General features: G+C 39.2%; 1 protein-coding gene across 1 annotated transcript; it reads right to left on the bottom strand.

The window, feature by feature from the left end:
* Positions 1 to 2,748: 2,748 nt before the first annotated feature.
* Positions 2,749 to 4,137, bottom strand: LOC141631365 (uncharacterized). The gene is made up of 2 exons (XM_074444046.1): positions 3,359 to 4,137; positions 2,749 to 3,163 (listed from the first exon to the last, which is right to left on the bottom strand). The coding sequence occupies exons 1-2, from the start codon at positions 4,135 to 4,137 to the stop codon at positions 2,749 to 2,751; spliced, it is 1,194 nt and encodes a 397-aa protein (XP_074300147.1).
* Positions 4,138 to 22,056: the final 17,919 nt, after the last annotated feature.

Below are 22,056 nucleotides of genomic sequence, written 5' to 3'. Positions count from 1 at the left end.
GTTAATCTTTTTCGGTGGGTAGAATTTTTTGTAGAAAGCTAGAGCCAACTTCTTCCAAGAATCTATTCCAAGGGTGGCCTTATCAGGGCCCTTCAACCATTACTTCGCGGTGCCGATTAAGGAAAAAGGAAATAAGACCCATCTAATTTGGTCTTGAGTCACGCCCGTTTGAGAGATAGCATCACAATAGTCGCAAAAGGTTTCCATATGAGAATGAGGGTCCTCACTAGGCATCCCCCCAAATTGGCTCCTCTCAACTAATTGGATGAAGGCGGATTTGGCAATAAAATTTCCGGTTAGATGTTGCGGTGTAGGAGTACCATTTGGTAGATTCTCCTCGGTGGGTACGGAGTGTGACGAGAATTTAGGCATTGTAGGTGGATTTTTTGGGGTATTGTGTAATGGGTTTTCTTCTCCTTCTATTGCGAAAGGATTGACAAACTCACTAGTGGGTTGAACAACTTCACTAATACCTCTTAAATTCCTCCTAACAAGTCTCCTATTGTTCGTTAAGGTTCTTTCGATTTCACGGTCAAAAGGTAACAAATCACCTTGTAACCTTCTAGACATGCAAAATATCAAACAACTCGAAAACAATTAGAACAAACCTTGAGGAGTTTTACTTCCTCAAGGCGAAGAAAGACACAACTAATAACAATAAAAAGAAATCTAAATCAAACAAACACCGTCCCCGACAACGGCGCCATTTTTGATACGATCCCGCTAAGTGTTCACAAATTAAGATGTGGTCGTTGGGTCACGGTCGAATCAAAACACAATTTATAGATTCACAAACAACTCTACAATTAGTAAAGAGGCAAGTAAAGGTCGGATCCCAAGGGACGGGTATTTAAATGAGATTTCTATTGCAACTAGTGGTGTCTAAGGGGTGTCACAAATTGGGTTGATGTTGAAGGTCACTAAACTTAAATAGCAATGAAAATAAACAAGCAAGATGAATTAAAGGGGTGTAAACAATTGATTAAAGGCACTAGGGTGTCATGGGAACATAGGGGAATCATGGGATATGATCATACAAACATGTTCTCAAATTATAAGCAAGCAATTATTGTTGTGATGGATTGAGTTGGGTTATATCTTACAATCCTAGGAAAGTTTGGGTCCCGGAGCCGAATCGATTAGATTGTACAACACCTACAAGTCGACTTAATCTTCCCTACTCAACAACATGCATGGTCTAATGAGACTCGAGTTGGGTTATGTCTTACAAGTCTCATTGAAAAGATAGGAGATGATAGTAAATGCAAGGATTCATAGGCTTAGCATTTTATCAAATATAACATGTGCATGAGTTGAGATCAAAACAAGCAAGCAAATAAAACATGAAAGCATATTAATTTAAGCATGAATCATTCCCCATGTTGGTTTCCCCTAATCACCCATTAACCCTAGCTAAGAGACTACTCACTCATTATCATGTTGATCATGCTAGTAAGGTTGTCAATCATACCAACAATATGAAACATGATGAATAAATGAAATTAATTAACAATAATTAAAAAGGGATTAAGACATTATACCTACTAATGATTCCAATAATAAAGCAAAGATAAAAGAAGTACTTGAATGCTTGATTGAGAGGTTGTCAATCTCCCAATAATAACCCAAATAATCTTCAATTACCCAAAATAAAGGATGAACAAAAGAGAGATTAAAGAACTAAAACTTGGATTAAAACTTGATTAATACTTGATTACAATATTAAAGAGAGATTTGATTGATATTAACTACACTAATTATTGATAAGAAGAACATGCTCCTCTAATTAGACTAATGGGGTATTTATAGTGGAAATTAGAGAGGATGCATTAGGGTTAACTAAGGGCTAAACTAGTAATTACACTTTTTAGATTGAGCAAGGAGGAGCCGGTATTTTCCGAGAGAAGGGCTTCTTTCTTCGTAGCTTGGAGAAGACAATCCGTGCTGTGCTGGAATCCGGGCGGAATAGGGTCGGGACGGGCGGATTCTGGCGTTGGAATCCGAGCGGATTCAAGGGAATCCAAACGGATTGTGGAGGGGGAATCCGAGCGGATTAAGGCAAAGCCGCTCGGATTGTGCTGCTGCGGGACGGACGGATTGGTGACAATCCGCTCGGATTTTCTTCTTTTCTTCCCTTTTCTTCATAAATTCCTTGGGGATTTCCTTGGGGACTTAAGGATCCTTTCTCAAATTTGCTCTTCTACTATAATATGTACAAAGGCCTTCTAATCTTGTCTCTCCTTGATGCTTGGTCATTGAATTCGATCAATTTAGTTTCGTTTTGCCATGAAAATGCAAGATTCTTACTCCTTTTCTATCAAGGGATCAAAATCTCAAAGAATATGCAAAACAAAGAACTAAAGATAAGAAATGACCCAAATAGGCACTAAAAAGCATGGGAACAAGGCTAATTCGGGGGCTAAATATGCGCCAATTATGGTCACATCACTAATTCCTCTGAAAGTGTTTCAACATAGTCAACATAGAGGCACTGTTTCTGTAATTGCTATGCCGGGGGACTCCCTGTGCATTTTAGTGCATTTTTATAGCATCCTCTGGCTTCCTCCTGATCTCCACGTATTTTTTGTACTCCCCGTGGTGTGGGGAACTTTACACACTGGTGGTATGTTAAGGGGTCTGCCTTCATCATGTGTAACCACGGTCTGCCAAGGATGACATTATAAGTTGATGGGCCATCAATAGGTAGGTACTTTACTTGCTTATTGACTCCTCCTTCGTAGGTTGGGGTTACGATCTATCCAAGTAAATGTGATGTCTCTCCACTGAACCCCGTAAGTCTTTCTCGCTGAATCCGATATTTCTTGTGGTTTCTAGCATGACCAGGTTGACTGAATTTACAATATTCACCAGAACTTTCTTCACTATGCAAATTTCTATGGAAAGCCTTATGATTAGCGCGTCATGGTGCTCCTGGCTATCATGGATGTCCACCTCATCGAAGGCAATAACAGAAAGGTTGTTGTGGGTAACCCTGCAAGAGGACTCTGGCCTGTTACCCTTGGCTTCAGTGGCGTGCCTTTTTGCAGCTGAATATGTTAAACCACTTAGGTCTGAGGAGCCTGTTATCACGTTTATTATCTTCGTGTAGGTGAGTGGTGCAGAAGGCTGAGTTTGACTCGTGGAACCCACCTTATCCTGCTGTCTGCCCCCACGTGGTAATAGGTAGCTAAAGTTTCCTAAGTTATGCTAGCGTTTGACCTCCCTCCGTAGAGTGTAGTAGTCTTTCGTGGTATGCCCAATGTCATCATAAAAATCACACTTCTTCTTCTTCTTATCCTTTCTACATGCCTAGCCTTCTGCTGGTGGCCTGGGCCACTTCACCCTGTCTTCTAACTACCTTAATGCCTGCAGAAGTCCTCCCATTCCTATTGTGAATCCATACTCACTCAATCTAGAAAGTGAATGGGTATCTTCCCTGTCTTCAACTTTATTCACTACCCTACTGTAAGGTTTGGATATTTCATCCTTCTTTTCTGACGCAGCTTTCTTGGTTGTCCTTTCCATGCTTGGTAGACTTATTCTAGCTAGCATATCTTCTTCCAACCTCATTGCTGCCGTTGCCTTGGCTTGAACATCCTTAAAGGTTCGGCAGGGATGCCTGGTACATTCTTTGTACATGTCTGAATCATGATGGAGTCCCTGCCTGAACGCTTCTATTGCTGTTGGCACATCACAATCCCGTATTGCAACCTTTTCTTTTTTGAACCGGGTGATGGAATCTCTGATTTTTTCGTCGAATCCTTGAACCACACTATAGAGGTTACTGGTATACTTCTCGGTTTTTATGCTAGCAAAATATTGAGTGAACGTGTTTACCAAATCAGCGAAGGTTACTAAGGATATGTTTAGGAAACCAATGAACCATTGAAGGGCATCTTCAAACACTTTTGACCCAAATCCTTTACATATGCAGGCTTCTGTTAGATGTCCCACTGCTGTTATGAACAACATCTTCTGCTTATATTGGCTGACATGATCAAAGGAATTTGTTGTGCTGCCGTAGAGTGTCATCGTACGGGCACTGAATCCCTTTCGCACGTTAACAAGTGATATGGCGTCTATGAATGGAGAATCCACGTAGCTGTCAGGGGTTGCCTTCTCTAGGGAAGCAGACATCCCTGAGATCCTGCTGAGCATGTCCTTAATTTCCAGGTATTACCTGTCATTCATGCTGTCATAGAAAACACGGGAATCATGGGCAGGCTGTTGATTCTGGATGTTGCCCCCTGTCCAGATCGTCACGAGACTCTAGTTCTCGGTAACCAGGGGTTCGCCGTCATTAAGGACCCTGGTTGCCAGCCTGTTTCTTGTCTAGTAACGAATTCTACGCCAGGTGTCTGATTAGTGATAAATAAATTGCTAGTTGGGACGTTACCTGCCTTTTGTTCTATACTGCTTATTGCTGGCCAACCATCAGGTGTCAGATATCTTAGCCCGTGTGGAATTATTCCTCTTTCTAGCGGTGTCCCTGATAGATCTTGCATGGTGTTGGGGTAACCCTTCACTGCTGCAAGGAGTATCTACGTACCTAGTATTCACGGTTGTCCTCTGCTGCCTATTTCTTTCCCTTTCAATTCTTCTCCCTCATGTTGTTAATTTTCTTTTGGAGATTATCCATACCGCTGATTGTAATTTGGGTTGCATTAGGTGGTGGGGGAGTCTGGTGCCTGACGTGACTTACTGAGCGAGTTTCCTGATCTTGCTGGACATGCCCTATTTTCCTCTCAGTCCTTGTTTAGACTTTCAGCTCTCCGGACACTCTTGGATGAGTGGTTTTGAGTGGAAGATTGGCTTTTGGCGGAGGCCGTGATGCTATGGCCTGCACTCCTGCGACTGGCGGTGGACCAGACACCAAGTGTGGCGACTGGCTCCCCTCGGATCTTGGTGTGATGTTATGCTTGTTTCCTGACATGGTGTACTATTGCTTGTAGTACGATTAACGATGAAGACCACTATGCCCCACCGTGGATGCCAAACTGTTTTGGTATTTTTTTACCGAGTTAGTTAATTTGGGGTTAAAGCGGTCTTATATCTTAATCGCGTGGTTTTGGATGCGTTTGACTGATTGGACTGTAAGTAATGATGGACGCAAATAAAGGAATTGACACAAGAGATTTGGTGACGCGGAAATCCCAATGTGGGAAACGACCCCGGGAAGGGGATGGTACCCTTCCAAGGTTTCACTAGCAATAATATGCAATTTAGGTCAGGAATACAAGAGAAAAAAGATGTCTTAATTGCTAGTGCTATGTGTAAGGCGCTGTGATTGTAAATGAATGATCTCCTTCTTCTCCTCTCCATCTTATATAGGACTAAACCCTAGTAGGGTTTAACTTACTTGCTTCATAAGGCAGCCGCGGTCCTCGTAGTGGGCCTTCATTCTGCTTCTCGTGGACAGCTACCCATGATCCACCTTTCTCTTGCGCTGGGCTCACGTATTCATGAACTCGCTCTGTTGAACACTCGAGCTACCCAACCTGCCAAACTCTTTAACCCAACTACTCTCCCTTGCCCAATATGCAAGATTTGGCCCAATCAATACCTTTATCCATTTATCTAATCTAATGACAACATGGATATTGTGGACATACGTGGGTCTTTGTGTGCTTAAAATGTATGGGTCACTAATTGGTTGCACATTTGAACATAGAGGCATGGTCAAATGGGGATGGACACTTCTGCTTCAACATCTTAAACAAAGAAGTTTTTCCGAAATGGTTAAGAATATGTGAGGGAAAGATATGATGATATTGATTAGCCAAGACGGTGTTTATATAATTACAGTGTTGGGCTCATGGGCCGATTGTCTTAATAGCTCATATAACATAACATATACTCTAATACCCCCCCCCCCTAGGAGCATAAAGATCAAGAATGCCCAACTTACGGAGAATGTAGTAAAATTGTGGTGCTCCCAATACCTTTGTAAAGTTATCAGCAAGTTGCTCTTGCGTTGAAACATGAGCAGGTGTCACCAAACCGTTAATAATCGCGTCACGAACGAAGTGGCAATCAATTTCTATGTGCTTCATTCGTTTGTGAAAGACAGGATTACGATCAAGATGTAAAGCTGACTGGCTGTCACAAACCAGACGCATAGGCAAAGACAAAGTGACATCCAAGCTAAACAACATTTCAACTCACAGACAAGCGCCGCCATTGAGCAGTTTTCGGCCTCAGCAGAAGAGAGTGAGACAGTATATTGTTTCTTTGTTTTCCAGGAGATGGGTGACTCACCAAGAAACACGAGCCAGCCATTAGCCGAACGTCGGGTCGTAGAACACGCACCCCAGTCGGAATCGCACCAACTCGAAACAATGAGCCCAGCCAACCACCATAGTCCTTGTCGAGCCCAACCACACAACCATAAACCCACGCCCTAGGTCCCTTGTATACGGACAACCCCAACAACAATGCAAATCCACCGTGTATAAAACCCACAGCCATGACCAGCATAATGACCCACACCATATCTGGCCACCACCATCATCACCACTGACTCACGGTGGTTCCTGTGGTGGGTTTCTCATCCAATCGTCGAACTCCACCTGACAAGGCATCCGTCTTCAGACGGTTTCAAATAAACACCAACAACTCCTATGTTTTCGCGTTTTTTGGCCACCACTAGCAAGAAGGTCCAACCTTTAACCCTCCAACCACCACCACAAGGGTCGATGCCACCACGTAAGACCAACCAACCCCAACCCAGGTCTTGATGGTCAACGCAAAGGGCTTGAATCCCTATTTTAATCACACGGTAACACCACAACCCAACCAAGAAAACCACCCAATTAACCACCCTAGGTCAATTGTCGACGGTCAATTATGGGTTAGGCGAAGTCCCGATTGTCCAAGTATCCTATGTTTGAAGCCACGCTCCCATGGGTTGCGTGTATGGTGGTGCACGGTGGTCTAGAACTCGGAACAAAGCGATATAAACATTAATTGAATAATTTATGAGACGGTTTTACCTTTTGTCGATTATTTGATCTTAATTCGCTTCTTCTTTCTCTAGATCTCTTATTCTCTTCTTTTGTGAATTGTTTTCAGGTTATGAATGAATAAAGCTAGGGTAAGGACCTCTTTTCTCAATTTATACTTGGTAGAAAAACAATTAGGAAACCTCTAATTATATTACTATCACTATTATTATGTAATTATAACTTATTATTATTAGTACTAGTTTTCGAACCCGTGCACTGCACGGGTGGTAACAAAAATTATTATTAAAAGTAAAAACTTATTTATTTTTTCGATTTAGTTATTAAATTTTAGAAAAATTTATTTTGTCTACCAATACACTTTTGATAAGTTAATGTTGCTTAATTTTATTCGAAGTACTCAACTTTTTTTTTCTCTACTTTTTAACTCATTATTGTACGCTTATTTTTATATTATCCCTCTTATTTTTTATTCTCTCAATTCTCTACCTTCTCTCTCATTTCCTCTCCCACCCATCATCACCTTGACGCCTGGAAATAGCGTTCGCCATCACTAACCGACTACCTCAAGACCCCCTCCCCCCAATAGACCCTCTACCGCAGTGGGGAACATATCCAACACCTCGGACAACGACATCCCTATCAACCCCCTATCTTAGTGATGCGTGTCCTAAATATGATGTTTTACACCCTATTTTATACGCATTTCAGAGATCAATTAAGTAGTTTATGCTACTATTTTCCCTATTTCCATCTACTTTCGTGTTTTTTGTGTAATATTGCAGAAATGTGAAGAATCCAGCGGGAAATGAGCCAAATCCGTCCTCGAGTACTTAGCATTGCATTTGACATGGAGCAAAAGACTCGGGAAGCAAACTTGGTGCTCGTATCGAGGCCCGAAAGACGAATTTGCAAAGCTTTTGGAGCCAAGTACCTGTTGAAGTGGTCGATAGACTAATGCTCTTGGTCGATAGACCAGAGTACGATTATCAGAAGCTTCTGTATAGCGAGGGTTGGTCGATCGAGTGGTCACAGTGGTCGATCGACCACACCATGATTCTGACGCAAATTTGGAAAATGAGAAAGCCCAAAGTAATTAGGTTTTAGGAATAAAAGTTACGTAAGACTATCTATATAACGTAACCTGAGATTTCAGAAGAGATAATCGAATTAATTAGGGTTCAATACACAGAGAAGTTGAACTTTTGATTATTTCATTAGTTTAGAATAATTTTCGTCAATAAAGTTTACCTTTCGCATTTTGTTTTAGTCTTTCTTCTTCAATTCTTCTTACGGTATTCTTCTGTTCCTTTGTTCAGTTTGTTGCTTTAATTCTTCCGTAGTTAGAATTGCTAGTTTAGATTTCCCAAGCCAAATTATCGTTTCATGATAGTTATTTATTTAGATAATTCGATTATGAATTCGATTTTTTTGTTTGTTAATTTTATTGCTGTTATTATTTTCAGTATGAGTAGCTAAACCCTTCGTGCTAAGATTTAGGGGATTTGTAGGTTAGACGGTTTCGACATAGGCGACCTGTTATCGGGACATGGTCGATCGACAGACATGCTTGGTCGATCGACCACCGCGTGTTAGATTAGCTGCGTCTTAATTAATTTAATTGCTATATTTGACGAATCGAGTGCACGCGACTAGTTGAATGCTTAGGAATTGACCGACCCGATAGATCGAAAGATAGGGGAGGGAAATAGACTACTTCATTAAGACAACTAAATTAGCAAGATCGAGAGATAAGTTAATTTAGGCTTTAAGTATCATTAATCAAGAACGAAAGTTAGTATTAGTGAGAATTAGGGACCCGTAGCTTAGGCCGAAAGGTTGCAACCTGTTAAATTGGACAGAGAGGACTTTTTATTTTCCCGTCTAACATGTTTAAGACAATTTACTTAAAGTTGCCGCCGTCGAAACTACAGTGAACCGACCATCTTAGCATCCTTTTAATATTTGATTTCATCCAGTTTCTTTAATCACTCATTTATTTACTTTAGTTTAATTTTAATTTGTTTACATTTAGTTATAGAACTGTTCAAATCAAACCCCCCTCTCAACTGTTACTTTAGCCTAAAATTAGAGAACTATTAATTACATCGCCTCTCTGTGGTTCGACCCTGACTGCGGCTATCTATAGTAGTAGTTTGGATTATAAATTTATCTTTGGTACTCTACGACGGTATCAAATTTTGGCGTCGTTGCCGGGGAGGCAATTGTTTAATTTTTAGTTGTTTTTATTTTAGTCTTTTTTCTTGGTTTAAGGGACACCTGTTCCTTAAACTATCTCATATTCTACGTGTAGTTTACTCTTATGCGCAGGTCATAGGGTGGTGAATTACGACCGTTAGATCCTGAGATCGAAAGGACTTTGCGTGAGTTGAGACGATCATCTAGAGTATTGCCGACAGAGGAAGAGGTGAGTACTCTGTGCAGTTACTACGAGAACGAGTTATTTGAGGAGGATCCACCTTCGTCTCCTATTTCTACTTCTTCAGCTGAGACCGTTACATCTCCAGATATGGCTGAAGAAGCAAGTATAGCCAGTTACTCTGAGCCAAAAGCTGAGAATCTCTATAAGGGATTCGCGTTGCCAGCTGGGACGGATAGAAAATTCGAACCAAAGCCGGCCTACATTAACTTGGTTGAGAGAAACCAATTTGGGGGAGCTGCAAATGAAGATGCAGCTAAACATATGGAGATATTCATTGACTACTCTTGTTCCATACCCCCACTAGCAGGTGTGACCCAGGACCAGGTAAAAGAGACGATGTTCATATTCTCGCTTCGTGATGCTGCTAGGGAGTGGTACCGAGATCTGGATCGAGCTGCTAATCGTATTACTGATTGGAATTCGCTGGTCCTAACATTTTATAAGAAATATTTCTCTGCATCGAAGACCAATGTGATTAGAGCTCAGATCACAAGCTTTAAACAGGGTCCTGATGAAAATTTTCATGAGGCATGGGTCCGTTTCAAGAAGCTGGTGCCATCTATTCCGCACCATGGGTTCGATCAATGGTGCCTATGTAATCAATTTTATAATGGGCTTTATGATGATCTGAGGGCTATCCTGGATGCTGCAGCTAATGGCAGATTCCGGGAGAATGTTGGGGAAACTAAGGGGTAGAAGATTATTGAAGATATGGCCACCCACAAAGCTGAGCATGGGAATTCTAGAGGAAATCAGAGAAGATCAGCTGAATCTCCTGTTGTAGCTGCAATAGAGGCTCTAACTGCAAGATTTGACAAGCTAGATTTTGGAGGATCCCAAAAAGGTGGGATGTATAAAGTTAATGCAGTTTCAGACGGTCCCTTTACATGCAAAAGATGTAGAGGAGAGGGACATGTTTCGGAATTTTGTAGTAGTTCGAATGAAACATGTGCTGCCTTTCAACACTTTAGGCAATCTGGTACTTATCCCGATCCCTCCAATGTTCACCCCAATTTGAGGTGGACTAACCAGAATTTTCTTAATCCGGGACCGTAGCAGCAGCAAAACTATGTGCCCCCTCATAAGCAGCAGTAGTATCGAAAGCCTCCCTATGTGCCTCAGCAGCAGCAATTTCAAGGTTCTGATATTTCTGAATTGAAAAACATGGTTCAGAATTTGTCGGGTTTACTGCAAAAGGAGTCTCTAGCTAGAGAGACTTCTACAAAAATGTTGGAGAGTCAAATTGCCTAATTAGCAAGCCAAAGTGCAACTAGAGCTCCGAGGCATTTACCGTCGCAGCCAGATCAAAAAGAGACTTTAAATGCGATTACTTTGAGGAGTGGGTCTACTCTTGATGGGCCCGCTATGGTCGAAGATGCTGCTGAAAAACACGGTGCGGAACCGAGCAAGAAAAAGGCTGGAATGAACAGTAGCAAGAAAAAGACGATCAGCGGGTACATCAGTCGATCGCCTGATGTACCTGGTCGATCGACCGGCTCGGGTAACAGTGAAGCTTCTGGTCTTGCGGAAGCCAGTCGATCGACTGACATACATGGTCGATCGACTGAAGGTGTTGCTGATTGTGAACCTTTTCGTCCTCCAATGCCAGATAACTTGAGGGACTACTTATTTCGGGGTACGACGACTCCGAAATTATCCAGGCAAGATCCAAATACTGATAGGTCAGTTCCGGTTCAAAATTATGAACCTACGACGGTTAGTGGTTCATTCCTGAGATGTTCTGAAGAAGGTTCGAGCTACAACAAGGGCAAGGAAGTGGAATTTTAGCCTAAGTCCACTGATGCAGGTATGAGAGATCTAGAGGAGAGGTCTAAGTTACTTCTTACAGCCCCTTATCCAGAGAGATTGGTGCCGACAAAGGAACAGGTATCGTTTAACAAGTTTGAAAATGTTATTCGTAGTACAAATGTGCAAGTTCCTTTCTTAGAATTAGTTAATCAAGTGCCTGCTTATATGAAATTTATGAAGCAGTTTTTGTCTAAAAAGAAGTCACTTGATACTGTGCAATCTGCGTACTAACTGAGGAGTCATGTTCCTATTTGACTCATACTGCACCTCATAAGTTAGCTGACTCTGGTAGCTTTTTTGTTCCTTGTAATATTGGTACCTTCTCAATTGAGAAGGCATTATGTGATCTAGGAGCTAGCATTAGTGTTATGCCTTTGAGTCTTGCTAAGAAATTAAAATTGACTAAGTTTGCAATCACAAACATGACAGTACAGATGGCTGATCGTTATGCGGTCCAGCCTATAGGAGTCTTAGAGGACATTCCATTGAAAATAGGAAGGTTCTTTTTCCCAGTTGACTTCGTTGTGCTAGATATGCCCGAGGATGCTCACATTCCTATCATTTTGGGTACACCATTTCTGCACACTGCTGGTGCAGTTATAGATGTTGGCTCAGGGACATTAACCTTTAAGGTAGGAAATAGTCCATTGTTTTTGCCCAGACCTATAAGAAGAAGGATGTCATGTACCCAGTAACTTGCAATGTAGCTAAATCTTATGTTGTGTTGCCTGACATGCCTGCCCATGTGCCTATTTCTACTATAACACCTCCGCCCCAGTTTGGGAGCAAATTGCAGGAAAATCCTTCTGTTTTGACTATTGCAGGAAATGGTTTGGGGAAGGAAGAGCCGTTCATTGCTTCAGCTCTGAAGGAGCCAATCATTCAAAGAGGCGGTCTAGGATGTCTTAGCTATGGCACAGATGAGGAGCCTAATGAGGAGCCAGTCAAGGGGAGGGAGTCCGCTTTGGATTTTGACGAGCCAGACGAGGTCATTGATTGGGAAGAGGTTAGAGATGTTGATTCGTTGAGTTCAGCAAATATTGGATTTGCTAGGAGCCCCGCTGAGGACATGAGCACTGTAGAGGCTACTTCTTGTAGCCAGAAGCCGAGCAAGTGGGCCATTCCGTGGCCATTCTTGATCAACTATTAGTTGATTAAGACTTGTTAAAACCATTTTATTGCTTTTGTTAGACTTTTTCTTGCTTTGGTGTGCGCGAGACTTCGCTTTAATAAGTTTTCTTAGGATTTGAAGACTTTAGACTGTTACTTTGGGTTTTGCGAAATTTTGGGCGCGTTATTATGTGTATTTGCAGGTCCATAGACCTTATTAGCTCAATTTATTGAGCTAATTCGAAGAAATCAGAAACTTACAGCGGGTATCTCAGTCGATCGACTGAGGTGTGTGGTCGATCGACTATGCCGCGACTCCAGGGGATTTTGTTCCTATTGCCATGGTCGATCGACTGAATGGTACGGTCGATTGACCGCTTGCGCTGCTGTACCTATTCACGACCATTCTCCTGCTGTGTTTGGTCGATTTGCGGAGTTAAGGGAGTCTTTCCTCCACTTTATTCTCCGATTCACTTCTGTTTTCTTCTGTTTTCTTATTTTGCACATTATTTTGCGTTTCGTAATTGTCTTCTCGGAATTACGCGCGGTATTTTTTTTTGTTTCTTTTCAGGTACCTATGGTAGCACTGCTGGCTACTGAAACCTCCTAGCTCATGCTGGTTTGGGGAGGTTTTCTTTTGCGCGCTTAAAGTCTTGTGAGTTTTCGAGTTTAAATTCATGTCTTGTTTAGTTATAATAACGCAAATTCTCGTTTCCCTTTTATTTCATTACATGATTTTGCACGATGGGGACATTGTGTGATTTGGTTTGCGGAAGGGTTTTGCATTGCATTCACATGTTTTATTGCATTTCTGTTTCACGTTTATTGCACTTCATTTTGCATTTGTTTTTTCATTTCTCTTATATATACAGAAAATCAAAAAAATTGAAAAATTTCAAAAATTCCAAAAAATTTCACGTTTAGTTTTGCATATAGGTCGAGTCGGAACGGTAGTATTTCAATGATGACATTGCATTTTCAGCAGTTTACACCTAAGCCGTGCTAAATTGACATGTTATTAGTAGAATCATTTGCATAGTCTACGAGTTTTCGTTAAATATTTTTCTGGACTTTAAACTTGACTTAGATTTTTGGCAAACTACATCTTTTTCTGAGGTTTAGAGCTTATAACTGGGGACATTTATGACCAGTTTATTTAAGATGTGAGTAGTTACTCCTTATAAGGCATGTTACATAAATTTGCATAAATATGAACTTGGTCTACTTAATACCTGTATGCATTCGGTTTGTGGTTTGTTGACTCATGTGGTAGAGGTTCCCTTTTCTCATTTTACCCATAAACCTCACATAGCCAAAATAGCCTTTTGTCCCTTTAACTACATACTATATTTAACCTACCTTATTTGAGCTAGTATTGGTAGTTGTGGGAATGTGTTTATTACATTTTGGTTATATTGCTCTTTATGAGAAGTTTGGTGGAATGTTGGAAAGGAGGAAAGAAAGAAAAAAAAGAAAAAAAAATGAAAAGCAAGTTCGACATTTGGTCGGTCGACTGGACTCATGGGTCGATCGACCGTGAACCGCAGAAGAGGAAGGAAAAAAAAATCAAAATAGCATAATTCAAAGTTTTTATTAAATGGCGATTTTTGCTTCCATGTTGTATTTGTATCTTATGGGGAGTTGACTAATTGTGGAAATTGTGAGATTAGTGCTTGAAATTTAGCACCATTTCGATTGAAATCTTGAGTTTGAAGTTGGGATGTTCCCGTAATTTGGATCTGTAGTTACTAGCTTGGCTTTTAACTCCTCATATCCAAATTTATCTTAGACCTTTCTTACCCATAGCCTCACATATCCATATCTACCTCGGCATGTGTCATGGTCATTTGTTGGTTGGAATGCATATGTACGGTTGTAGAGATCATTTTCATATTAGACTGCAGGCATGTTCTTATAGGTCGTAGTTAGGTGAGTGTCATTACATTATTACATTATTACTTCTTTCTATCCTTTACATATATTCACCTGTACTTATGTGTGATACGAGCGACCCGTGAGAGTCCATAATAATAAGTCTCTATAGTTTAAAGTTCAGCAGTTTTAACGAGTACATAACTCGTTTGCATGATTCATATTGCTAATTGATTGTTAGTTGTTGCATTAAACTGGTTTAGGCTTTACAGTTGCATTTCACTCTGAGATTGAAATCGTTTCACTAGGTTTTAAGATCGAGTCTAGTCTTGCTTGGGGACAAGCAAGGGTTTGGTTTGGGGAAGTTTGATGCGTGTCCTAAATATGATGTTTTACACCCTATTTTATACGCATTTCAGAGCTAAATTATGTAGTTTATGCTACTATTTTCCCTATTTCCGTCTACTTTCGTATTTTTTGTATAATATTGCAGAAATGTGAAGAATCCAGCGGGAAATGAGCCAAATCTGTCCCCGAGTACATAGCATTGCATTTGACATGGAGTAAAATACTCGGGAAGCAAACTTGGTGCGTGTATCGAGGCCCGAAAGACGAATTTGCGAAGCTTTTGGAGCCAAGTACCTGTTGAAGTGGTCGATAGACTGATGCTCTTGGTCGATAGACCAGAGTACGATTATCAGAAGCTACTGTATAGCGAGGGTTTGTCGATCGACTGGTCAAAGTGGTCGATCGACCACACCGTGATTCTGACGCAAATTTGGAAAACGAGAAAGTCCAATGTAATTAGGTTTTAGGAATACAAAATACGTAAGACTATCTATATAACGTAACCTGAGATTTCAGAAGAGATAATCGAATTAATTAGGGTTCAATACACAGAGAAGTTGCACTTTTGGTTATTTAATTAGTTTAGAATAATTTTCGTCAATAAAGTTTACCTTTCGCATTTGGTTTTGGTCTTTCTTCTTCAATTCTTCTTACAGTATTCTTCTGTTCCTTTGTTCAGTTTGTTGCTTTAATTCTTCCATAGTTAGAATTGCTAGTTTAGATTTCCCAAGCCAAATTATCGTTTCATGATAGTTATTTATTTAGTTAATTCGATTATGAATTCGATTGTTTTGTTTGCTAATTTTGTTGTTGTTATTATTTTCAGTATGAGTAGCTAAACCCTTCGTGCTAAGATGTAGGGGATCTGTAGGTTAGACGGTTTCGACATAGGCGACCTGTTATCGGGACATGGTCGATCGACTGACATGCTTGGTCGATCGACCACCGCGTGTTAGATTAGCTGCGTCTTAATTAATTTAATTGCTATATTTGATGAATCGAGTGCACGCGACTAGTTGAATGCTTAGGAATTGACCGACCCGATAGATCGAAAGATAGGGGAGGAAAAAAGACTACTTAATTAAGGCGACTAAATTAGCAAGATCGAGAGATAAGTTAATTTAGGTATTAAGTATCATTAATCAAGAACGAAAGTTAGTATTAGTGAGAATTAGGGACCCGTAGCTTAGGCCGAAAGGTTGCTACCTGTTAAATTGGACCGAGAGGATTTTTTATTTTCCCGTATAACATGTTTAAGACAGTTTACTTAGAGTTGCCGCCGTCGAAACTACAGTGAACCGACCATCTTAGCATCCTTTTAATATTTCATTTCATCCAGTTTTATTAATCACTCATTTATTTACTTTGGTTTAATTTTAATTTGTTTACCTTTAGTTATAGAACTGTTCAAATCAAACCCCCCTCTCAACTGTTACTTTAGTCTAAAATTAGACAACTATTAATTGCATCGCCTCTCTGTGGTTCGACCCTGACTGCCGTTATCTATAGTAGTAGTTTGGATTATAAATTTATCTTTGGTACTCTATGACGGTATCACTTAGTAACCACCTACGACTAACCACCACCCTTTCAATCCATATCCAACGTCCATCAACTATCCCAACCCCTCTTGCCTCCACCCATACCCGACTTCCCCCACCGTACCTCCAGATAAAATAACAAATTTATAATTTCGTTTAATGTCTTCAAAATTAAAAACGAAATTAAAAAACGAAAGTATAGTAAAACACTCCCTTGTAAATAAGTAAGTTTGTGCAAACTAATAACTAATAAAACCGATTTTTTAACACTTATCTGAATATTTTTGGAATTCTAAACCAAACAAAGAATAAACAGGAATTACAAAATATTAATCGTCCAACTTGGTGAAGGAAATATGAGCTATAAATATTACCCATATATTTCAAATTCTCAAGAGTGTGGACAGTGTCTAGATGATTAGGAATTTTACATCACTAAATAAACCATTTGTCCCACGAAAATATACATAAATTATGGTGAGTATATAAATTAAATTAACTTGCATCACAATTCATAACGGAAATGAAATTTGGCCACTAAAAGTCAACACATATTCGCAATTTTAGTTCAAAGATGATAACGTGTGAATAATTTAGCTCCAAAGCGTCTTTATGATGGATGACCAAGGGCCCAATGCTAGGGTTGTAAATAAATGATGAGGCGGTTTTACCCAAATTAGAACGGGATCTTTTATTAAACACTTTTACACTTTAAAATTGCATTTTAATCCGTCTTACACTAAAACCACTTTACACAACTATAACTCTAAAAATATTATTTATTTCTATTCATGATAATATTATTAAAAATAAATAAAATGCAAGTCAACAACTTAGCATTTTTTATGGTCCCACCATTTCGATTGAGTATATTGAATTCCTCCCCTTTGCATGGTCATAATTAATCACTTTTATTATTAGAAATTAAAGGGTCGTGATTCATATTAGTTACGACTGAACTATGTATAAAACTAATGTATAATATAAAGAATTGAAAGAGTAAGGAAAATGAAGACTAAGAAAAGACAATGAAATTCTCCTGATTGTCGTCATTCCCTGCGTCGGAAAATCGTACCCTAAATAATAATTTACCAAAACTCTATCAAACTGAGGCTGGAGATCACGGTGCGGTGATGTGATGGTGGCCGAAGGTGGCGATGTTGGGCAATCTCGGATAAAACTAAAAGTAGAGCCTAGTAATTGATATGTTGCACGGATCCAAACCCTAATATTTGTAGGGGGAAATGGAATAAGTAGTCAAAGATGGCAAAGATAACATAAAATATTTGTTTCTGAAATAATCCCAGCAAATTGGCGACATGCCTTCTTGTGTATCGCAATCTCCGCAAATTACATTTTCATTTTATGGAAAAAATATGCAACCTCCTAATATTTTGACTATGAATTCTTTGTAACTACCTTATTTGAAATATTTAGTAGTGTAAAATAGATTACGATCATCAGATATCTTATAGCTTATTTTACATCTTACATATATGTATAATACTCTTTATATTTACACGTGGCATTTTTGTAGCAAATGTCATGTGGCAACATATAAAGTATATGGTTGTTACTTTAATATAATATATGATTAGACGAGTACCATACGCCCTAATACACAGCCCAATCCCGACTCAACTATTATTTATTATCTTATTATATTATTCCGCCTTACTCGCTATTTAACAAGTATAAATATCATACTTAACGTATTAAAATACGCAAATTGCAATTAGAAATGCTACCAAAATACGAGGTATTACATAAGAATAGTGGAAAATTATTTATGATGGGGAAAAAAGCTGCAGAGGAGGATGCTCACGTTGTCACGGGTACCTTTCTTGTTAATTTTGAGCCTACCTTTGTTTTATTTGATTCGGGGGCTACCCACTCTTTTATTTCAAGTGAGCATGCTAGAACATAAAAATTAGAAGTATTTGATGAGATAAAAAACTTAGTTGATATACCTTCCGGAGATTTTATACCTTGTAATCATGTTTTTAAACATGTGTCTGTCAAGATTGAGGAAGATGTCTTTCTTACCAAATTAATTGAGTTTCCCTTGGGAGGATTTAAGGTAGTCTTATGGATGGATTGGTTGGGTAATTATAAAGCTTTAATAGACTGTCATCAAAAGAAGGTCACCTTGAGTGGACCTGAGGAAGTAAAAGTGTCTTAAAAGGGATTTGTAGTTAAAACCTAAAACAAAACTTATCTCAAAAATTACCTTGAAATCTTGTTTAAGGAAGGGAGGACATTTGTTTTTATGGCATGTGAGGGATATGAGGGAGAAAACGCCAGGGGCGGCGGTTATAGCCGTGGTAGGGGACTTTCAGGACGTGTTTCCAGAGGAGATTTCGGGGTTACCACCTAAAAGGGATATTGATTTTGGTATTGATTTGAAACCAAGGTCGGGACCTATTCCTAAGGCACCTTATAGGATGGGACCTAAGGAGTTGGGGGAGCTTAAAAAGCAGCTGGAGGAGTTGTTAGATAAGGCCTATGGGAGACCAAGTGTGTCACCTTAGGAAGCACCTGTGCTATTTGTTAAGAAGAATGATGGGAGTATGAGGTTGTGTATTGATTATAGGGAGTTAAATAATATGACCATAAAGAATCGGTACCCTTTGCCTCGAATTGATTATTTGTTTGACCAGTTGAGTGGGGCTGGAATATTTTCTAAAATCTATTCGAGGTCGGGATACCATCAGTTGAGAATTAAGGACGAAGATATTCTAAAGACTGCATTTAGTACTAGATATGGACACTATGAGTTTGTTGTTATGCCATTTGGATTAACTAATGCACCGACATTCTTCAAGGACAAAATAAAGTGTGTGTTTAGTCCCTATTTGTATCAGTTCGTAGTTATCTTTATCGATGATATCCTAGTGTATTCTAAAGAAGAGTAGGAACATGAGAAGCATTTGAGGATTGTTTTGAAGACCTTGTGGGAGAATAATCTTTATGCTAAGCTGAGTAAATATGAGTTTTGGTTGGAGAAGGTTGCCTTTCTGGGGGCATGTGGTGTCTAAGCAGGAAGTGTTGGTGGATCCAAGTAAGATTGAAGTTGTTTCTAAATGGGGGAGACTAAAGAATGTCGGTGATATTCGAAGTTTTCTGGGTTGGCTGGCTATTATATGAGATTTGTAAAATACTTCTCAAAAATAGCTAAGCCTTTTGAAAGTCATAGACCCCTAATTAACTTATCTAATTAGTTTACCAAATTACTCTAATTTAGTGATTTAATGATCTATGTAACATGTATGCAATATAAAGGCATTAATATAAATAAGAGAAGAAATCTCATTTCCTTACATTGATATGGAATCAAATATGGGCACAATAAGAACGCCTTATTTATTATTCTTGAGCTTCTAATAATGGGATAATCCTCCATGAAATCCAAATCTCCAATGCAGAAGATTTTCTTTAGATTGCACCCAATAACTTGCACCAACTAGTATAAGAAATATTGACTAGATATTGTAATACCAACCCTTAAAAATAATAATATTATATTTTATGTTACTAACTATTAGTAAATGTTTATAATATTTAAGAGGTTTTAGAGAGATAAGTGTATTTTCAACAAAATGAACAAGTGAAGTGAATAAGGAGAAAAATTATCCTTATTAGGCATGAGTGGGCCGGCCACATAGAGGAGAGACGGAGGTTGAGTGTTGTGATTTTTTCATGCTTGTGATAATTAGCTTCGATAAGACAAAAGGGGTTGAGTGCTTAAAGTTTAGATTAGTGTAAAAGCAAAACTAATAATGCCTACTCTAGGCACCATTCACATGCCCAAAATGAACCATTTCAGTCCATTTTTTATTTTATAATTTGCTCACAAATTGTTATAAATCATTCATTTTTATCATCTTATGTGATAAAATGTATCCCAATTGTTTTTGTCCCATAACACTCATTATACATACATGTATTTTGCATATACATATAATACGTACTAACACTAATCGCATTAGTCAGTTAGTATAATCTTAGTAATTAACAACTAATTTCTAAAACCCGTCTCAATAATTTATTATTCAATTTTCGCATAATTAAATAATAAATTCCGTCGGCCCGAGTTCCTAACTCGATCTCTCTAAACTAACTCAATTGACTAAATTTTAGTCAGTTTATCAAGGGACTAATTAAACTGTATCATGTACAATTAATTAGATTTCTATTGGGGCTCGTTCCTTTAAGTGTGACCGAAAGGGATCAGTTGATCACCGCCGTCTCACGACAATAATGTCAAACACTAGTCAGCCAACTGTTATTGATTTACGTTAATCAACTGGCGAGGATTATAAACATATAAACATCCCTATCATATTTCTTTAATGAGATTTATAATGTAGACGCACCATTGTGAAGGACACTTACTCCAACACCTTTGACTACCTTGATGAGGAAGGAAAATAAGTTTAGGTGGGATGAGAGTTGTGAGACGGCATTCCAAAACTTGAAGGAGCGTCTGACTATAGCTGCTATTCTAGCTTTATCTCAAGGGAGTGATAATTTTAAAGTATATATTGATGCCTCAAAGAATGGATTAGATTCTGTGTTGATGCAGAATGGGATGGTGATAGCCTATGCCTCGAGACAGCTGAAACCGTATGAGGATAATTATCGTACCCATGACTTAAAGTTGCAAGCAGTGGTATTTGCATTAAAATTTTGGCGGCATTACCTTTATGGAGCTAACTTTTAAGGTATTTTGTTATCACAAGAGCTTAAAGTACATTTATACTGAGAATGAGCTAAATATGAGACAAAGGAGGTGGATAGAGTGGATTGGATATTATGATATGGAGATAGTCTATCACTAAGGGAAGGCTAATGTGGTGGCAGATGCACTAAGTAGGAAATTTCTTCATGCTTTGTGTACTGCCATATCAAGGGTAATATTCCATGGAGAGATGGAGAAGATGGGAACTTCTATGATTAAGAAGGGAGATACAATTGGTGATTTGACCATTGAGCCGGAGTTGTATGCTGAAATCAGGGAGAAGCAAGTGGGGGGACCCACGGGTGGCATGGTGGAGATTGGCTGTGGGTGACGCCGTGGAGGGGGAAGAGAGGTCACGGTTTTCCGTGGCTAATAACGGGAGCTTGAGATTTGATGGGAGATCGTGTGTGCCTGATGATGAAGAATTAAAAAGAAAGATCTTAACTGAAGCTCATTCTACTCCATATTTTGTTCATCATGGAGGATATAAACTATATAAAGACTTGAAGAAGAATTTTTGGTGGCCTAAGATGAAAAAAGAGTTTGCCGAGTTTGTTGCAAGATGTTTTGTTTATCAAAGAGTAAAGGGAGAGCATAAGAGAACTCAAGGTAAAGTTCGATCATTAGATGTACCTTAATGGAAGTAGTAGAGCATTTCTATGGACTTCATTATGGGGTTGCCGAGAACTCAGAAGGTGAATAATATGATATGGGTTATAGTGAATCGATTGACTAAGTCAGCTCACTTCATTCCTATGAAAGATACTTGGAGTAAAGCTGAGTTGGCTAAAGCTTATGTTAAGTATGTGGTGAAGCTTCATGGTTTGCCTAAAGACATTATTTATAATCGTGATTCAAGGTTTATATCTAGGTTCTAGCAGGAGTTGCAATCTTTGATGGGGACTCAGTTGCAGATGAGCACAACATTTCATCCAACTACTGACGGACAGACTGAGAGGACAATTCAAACACAGGAGGATGTGATTAGAGCCTGTGTGATGGAGTTTGGTCGATCCTGGGTGAAGAGGTTGGATTAAATAGAGTTTTCATATAATAATAGTTCCATTCTAGTATTGCTATGACACCTTTTGAGGCTTTGTATGGAAGGAAGTGCAAGAGTCCAGTTTGTTCGGATGACAGAGCAGATGCAGTTGTGTTCAGACCTGAGATGATACAAGAAATGGTGAAGCAAGTGCATATTATTTGACAGAATATGCGTGCGGCACAATG

Source organism: Silene latifolia, chromosome Y (assembly GCF_048544455.1).
Source record: "Silene latifolia isolate original U9 population chromosome Y, ASM4854445v1, whole genome shotgun sequence".
Classification (NCBI taxonomy): domain Eukaryota; kingdom Viridiplantae; phylum Streptophyta; class Magnoliopsida; order Caryophyllales; family Caryophyllaceae; genus Silene; species Silene latifolia.
Note: the sequence above shows the minus strand (reverse complement) of the source record. Positions and strands in the feature narration are given on the sequence as shown.

Coding starts and splice junctions, on each gene's coding strand:
- LOC141631365 (XM_074444046.1), bottom strand. CDS start 4,137: ATGTCTGCTTCCCTAGAGAAGGCAACCCCTGACAGCTACGTGGATTCT. Junction 3,164..3,358: donor GGACTTCTGCAGGCATTAAG/GTAGTTAGAAGA, acceptor ACGTGGGGGCAG/ACAGCAGGATAAGGTGGGTT.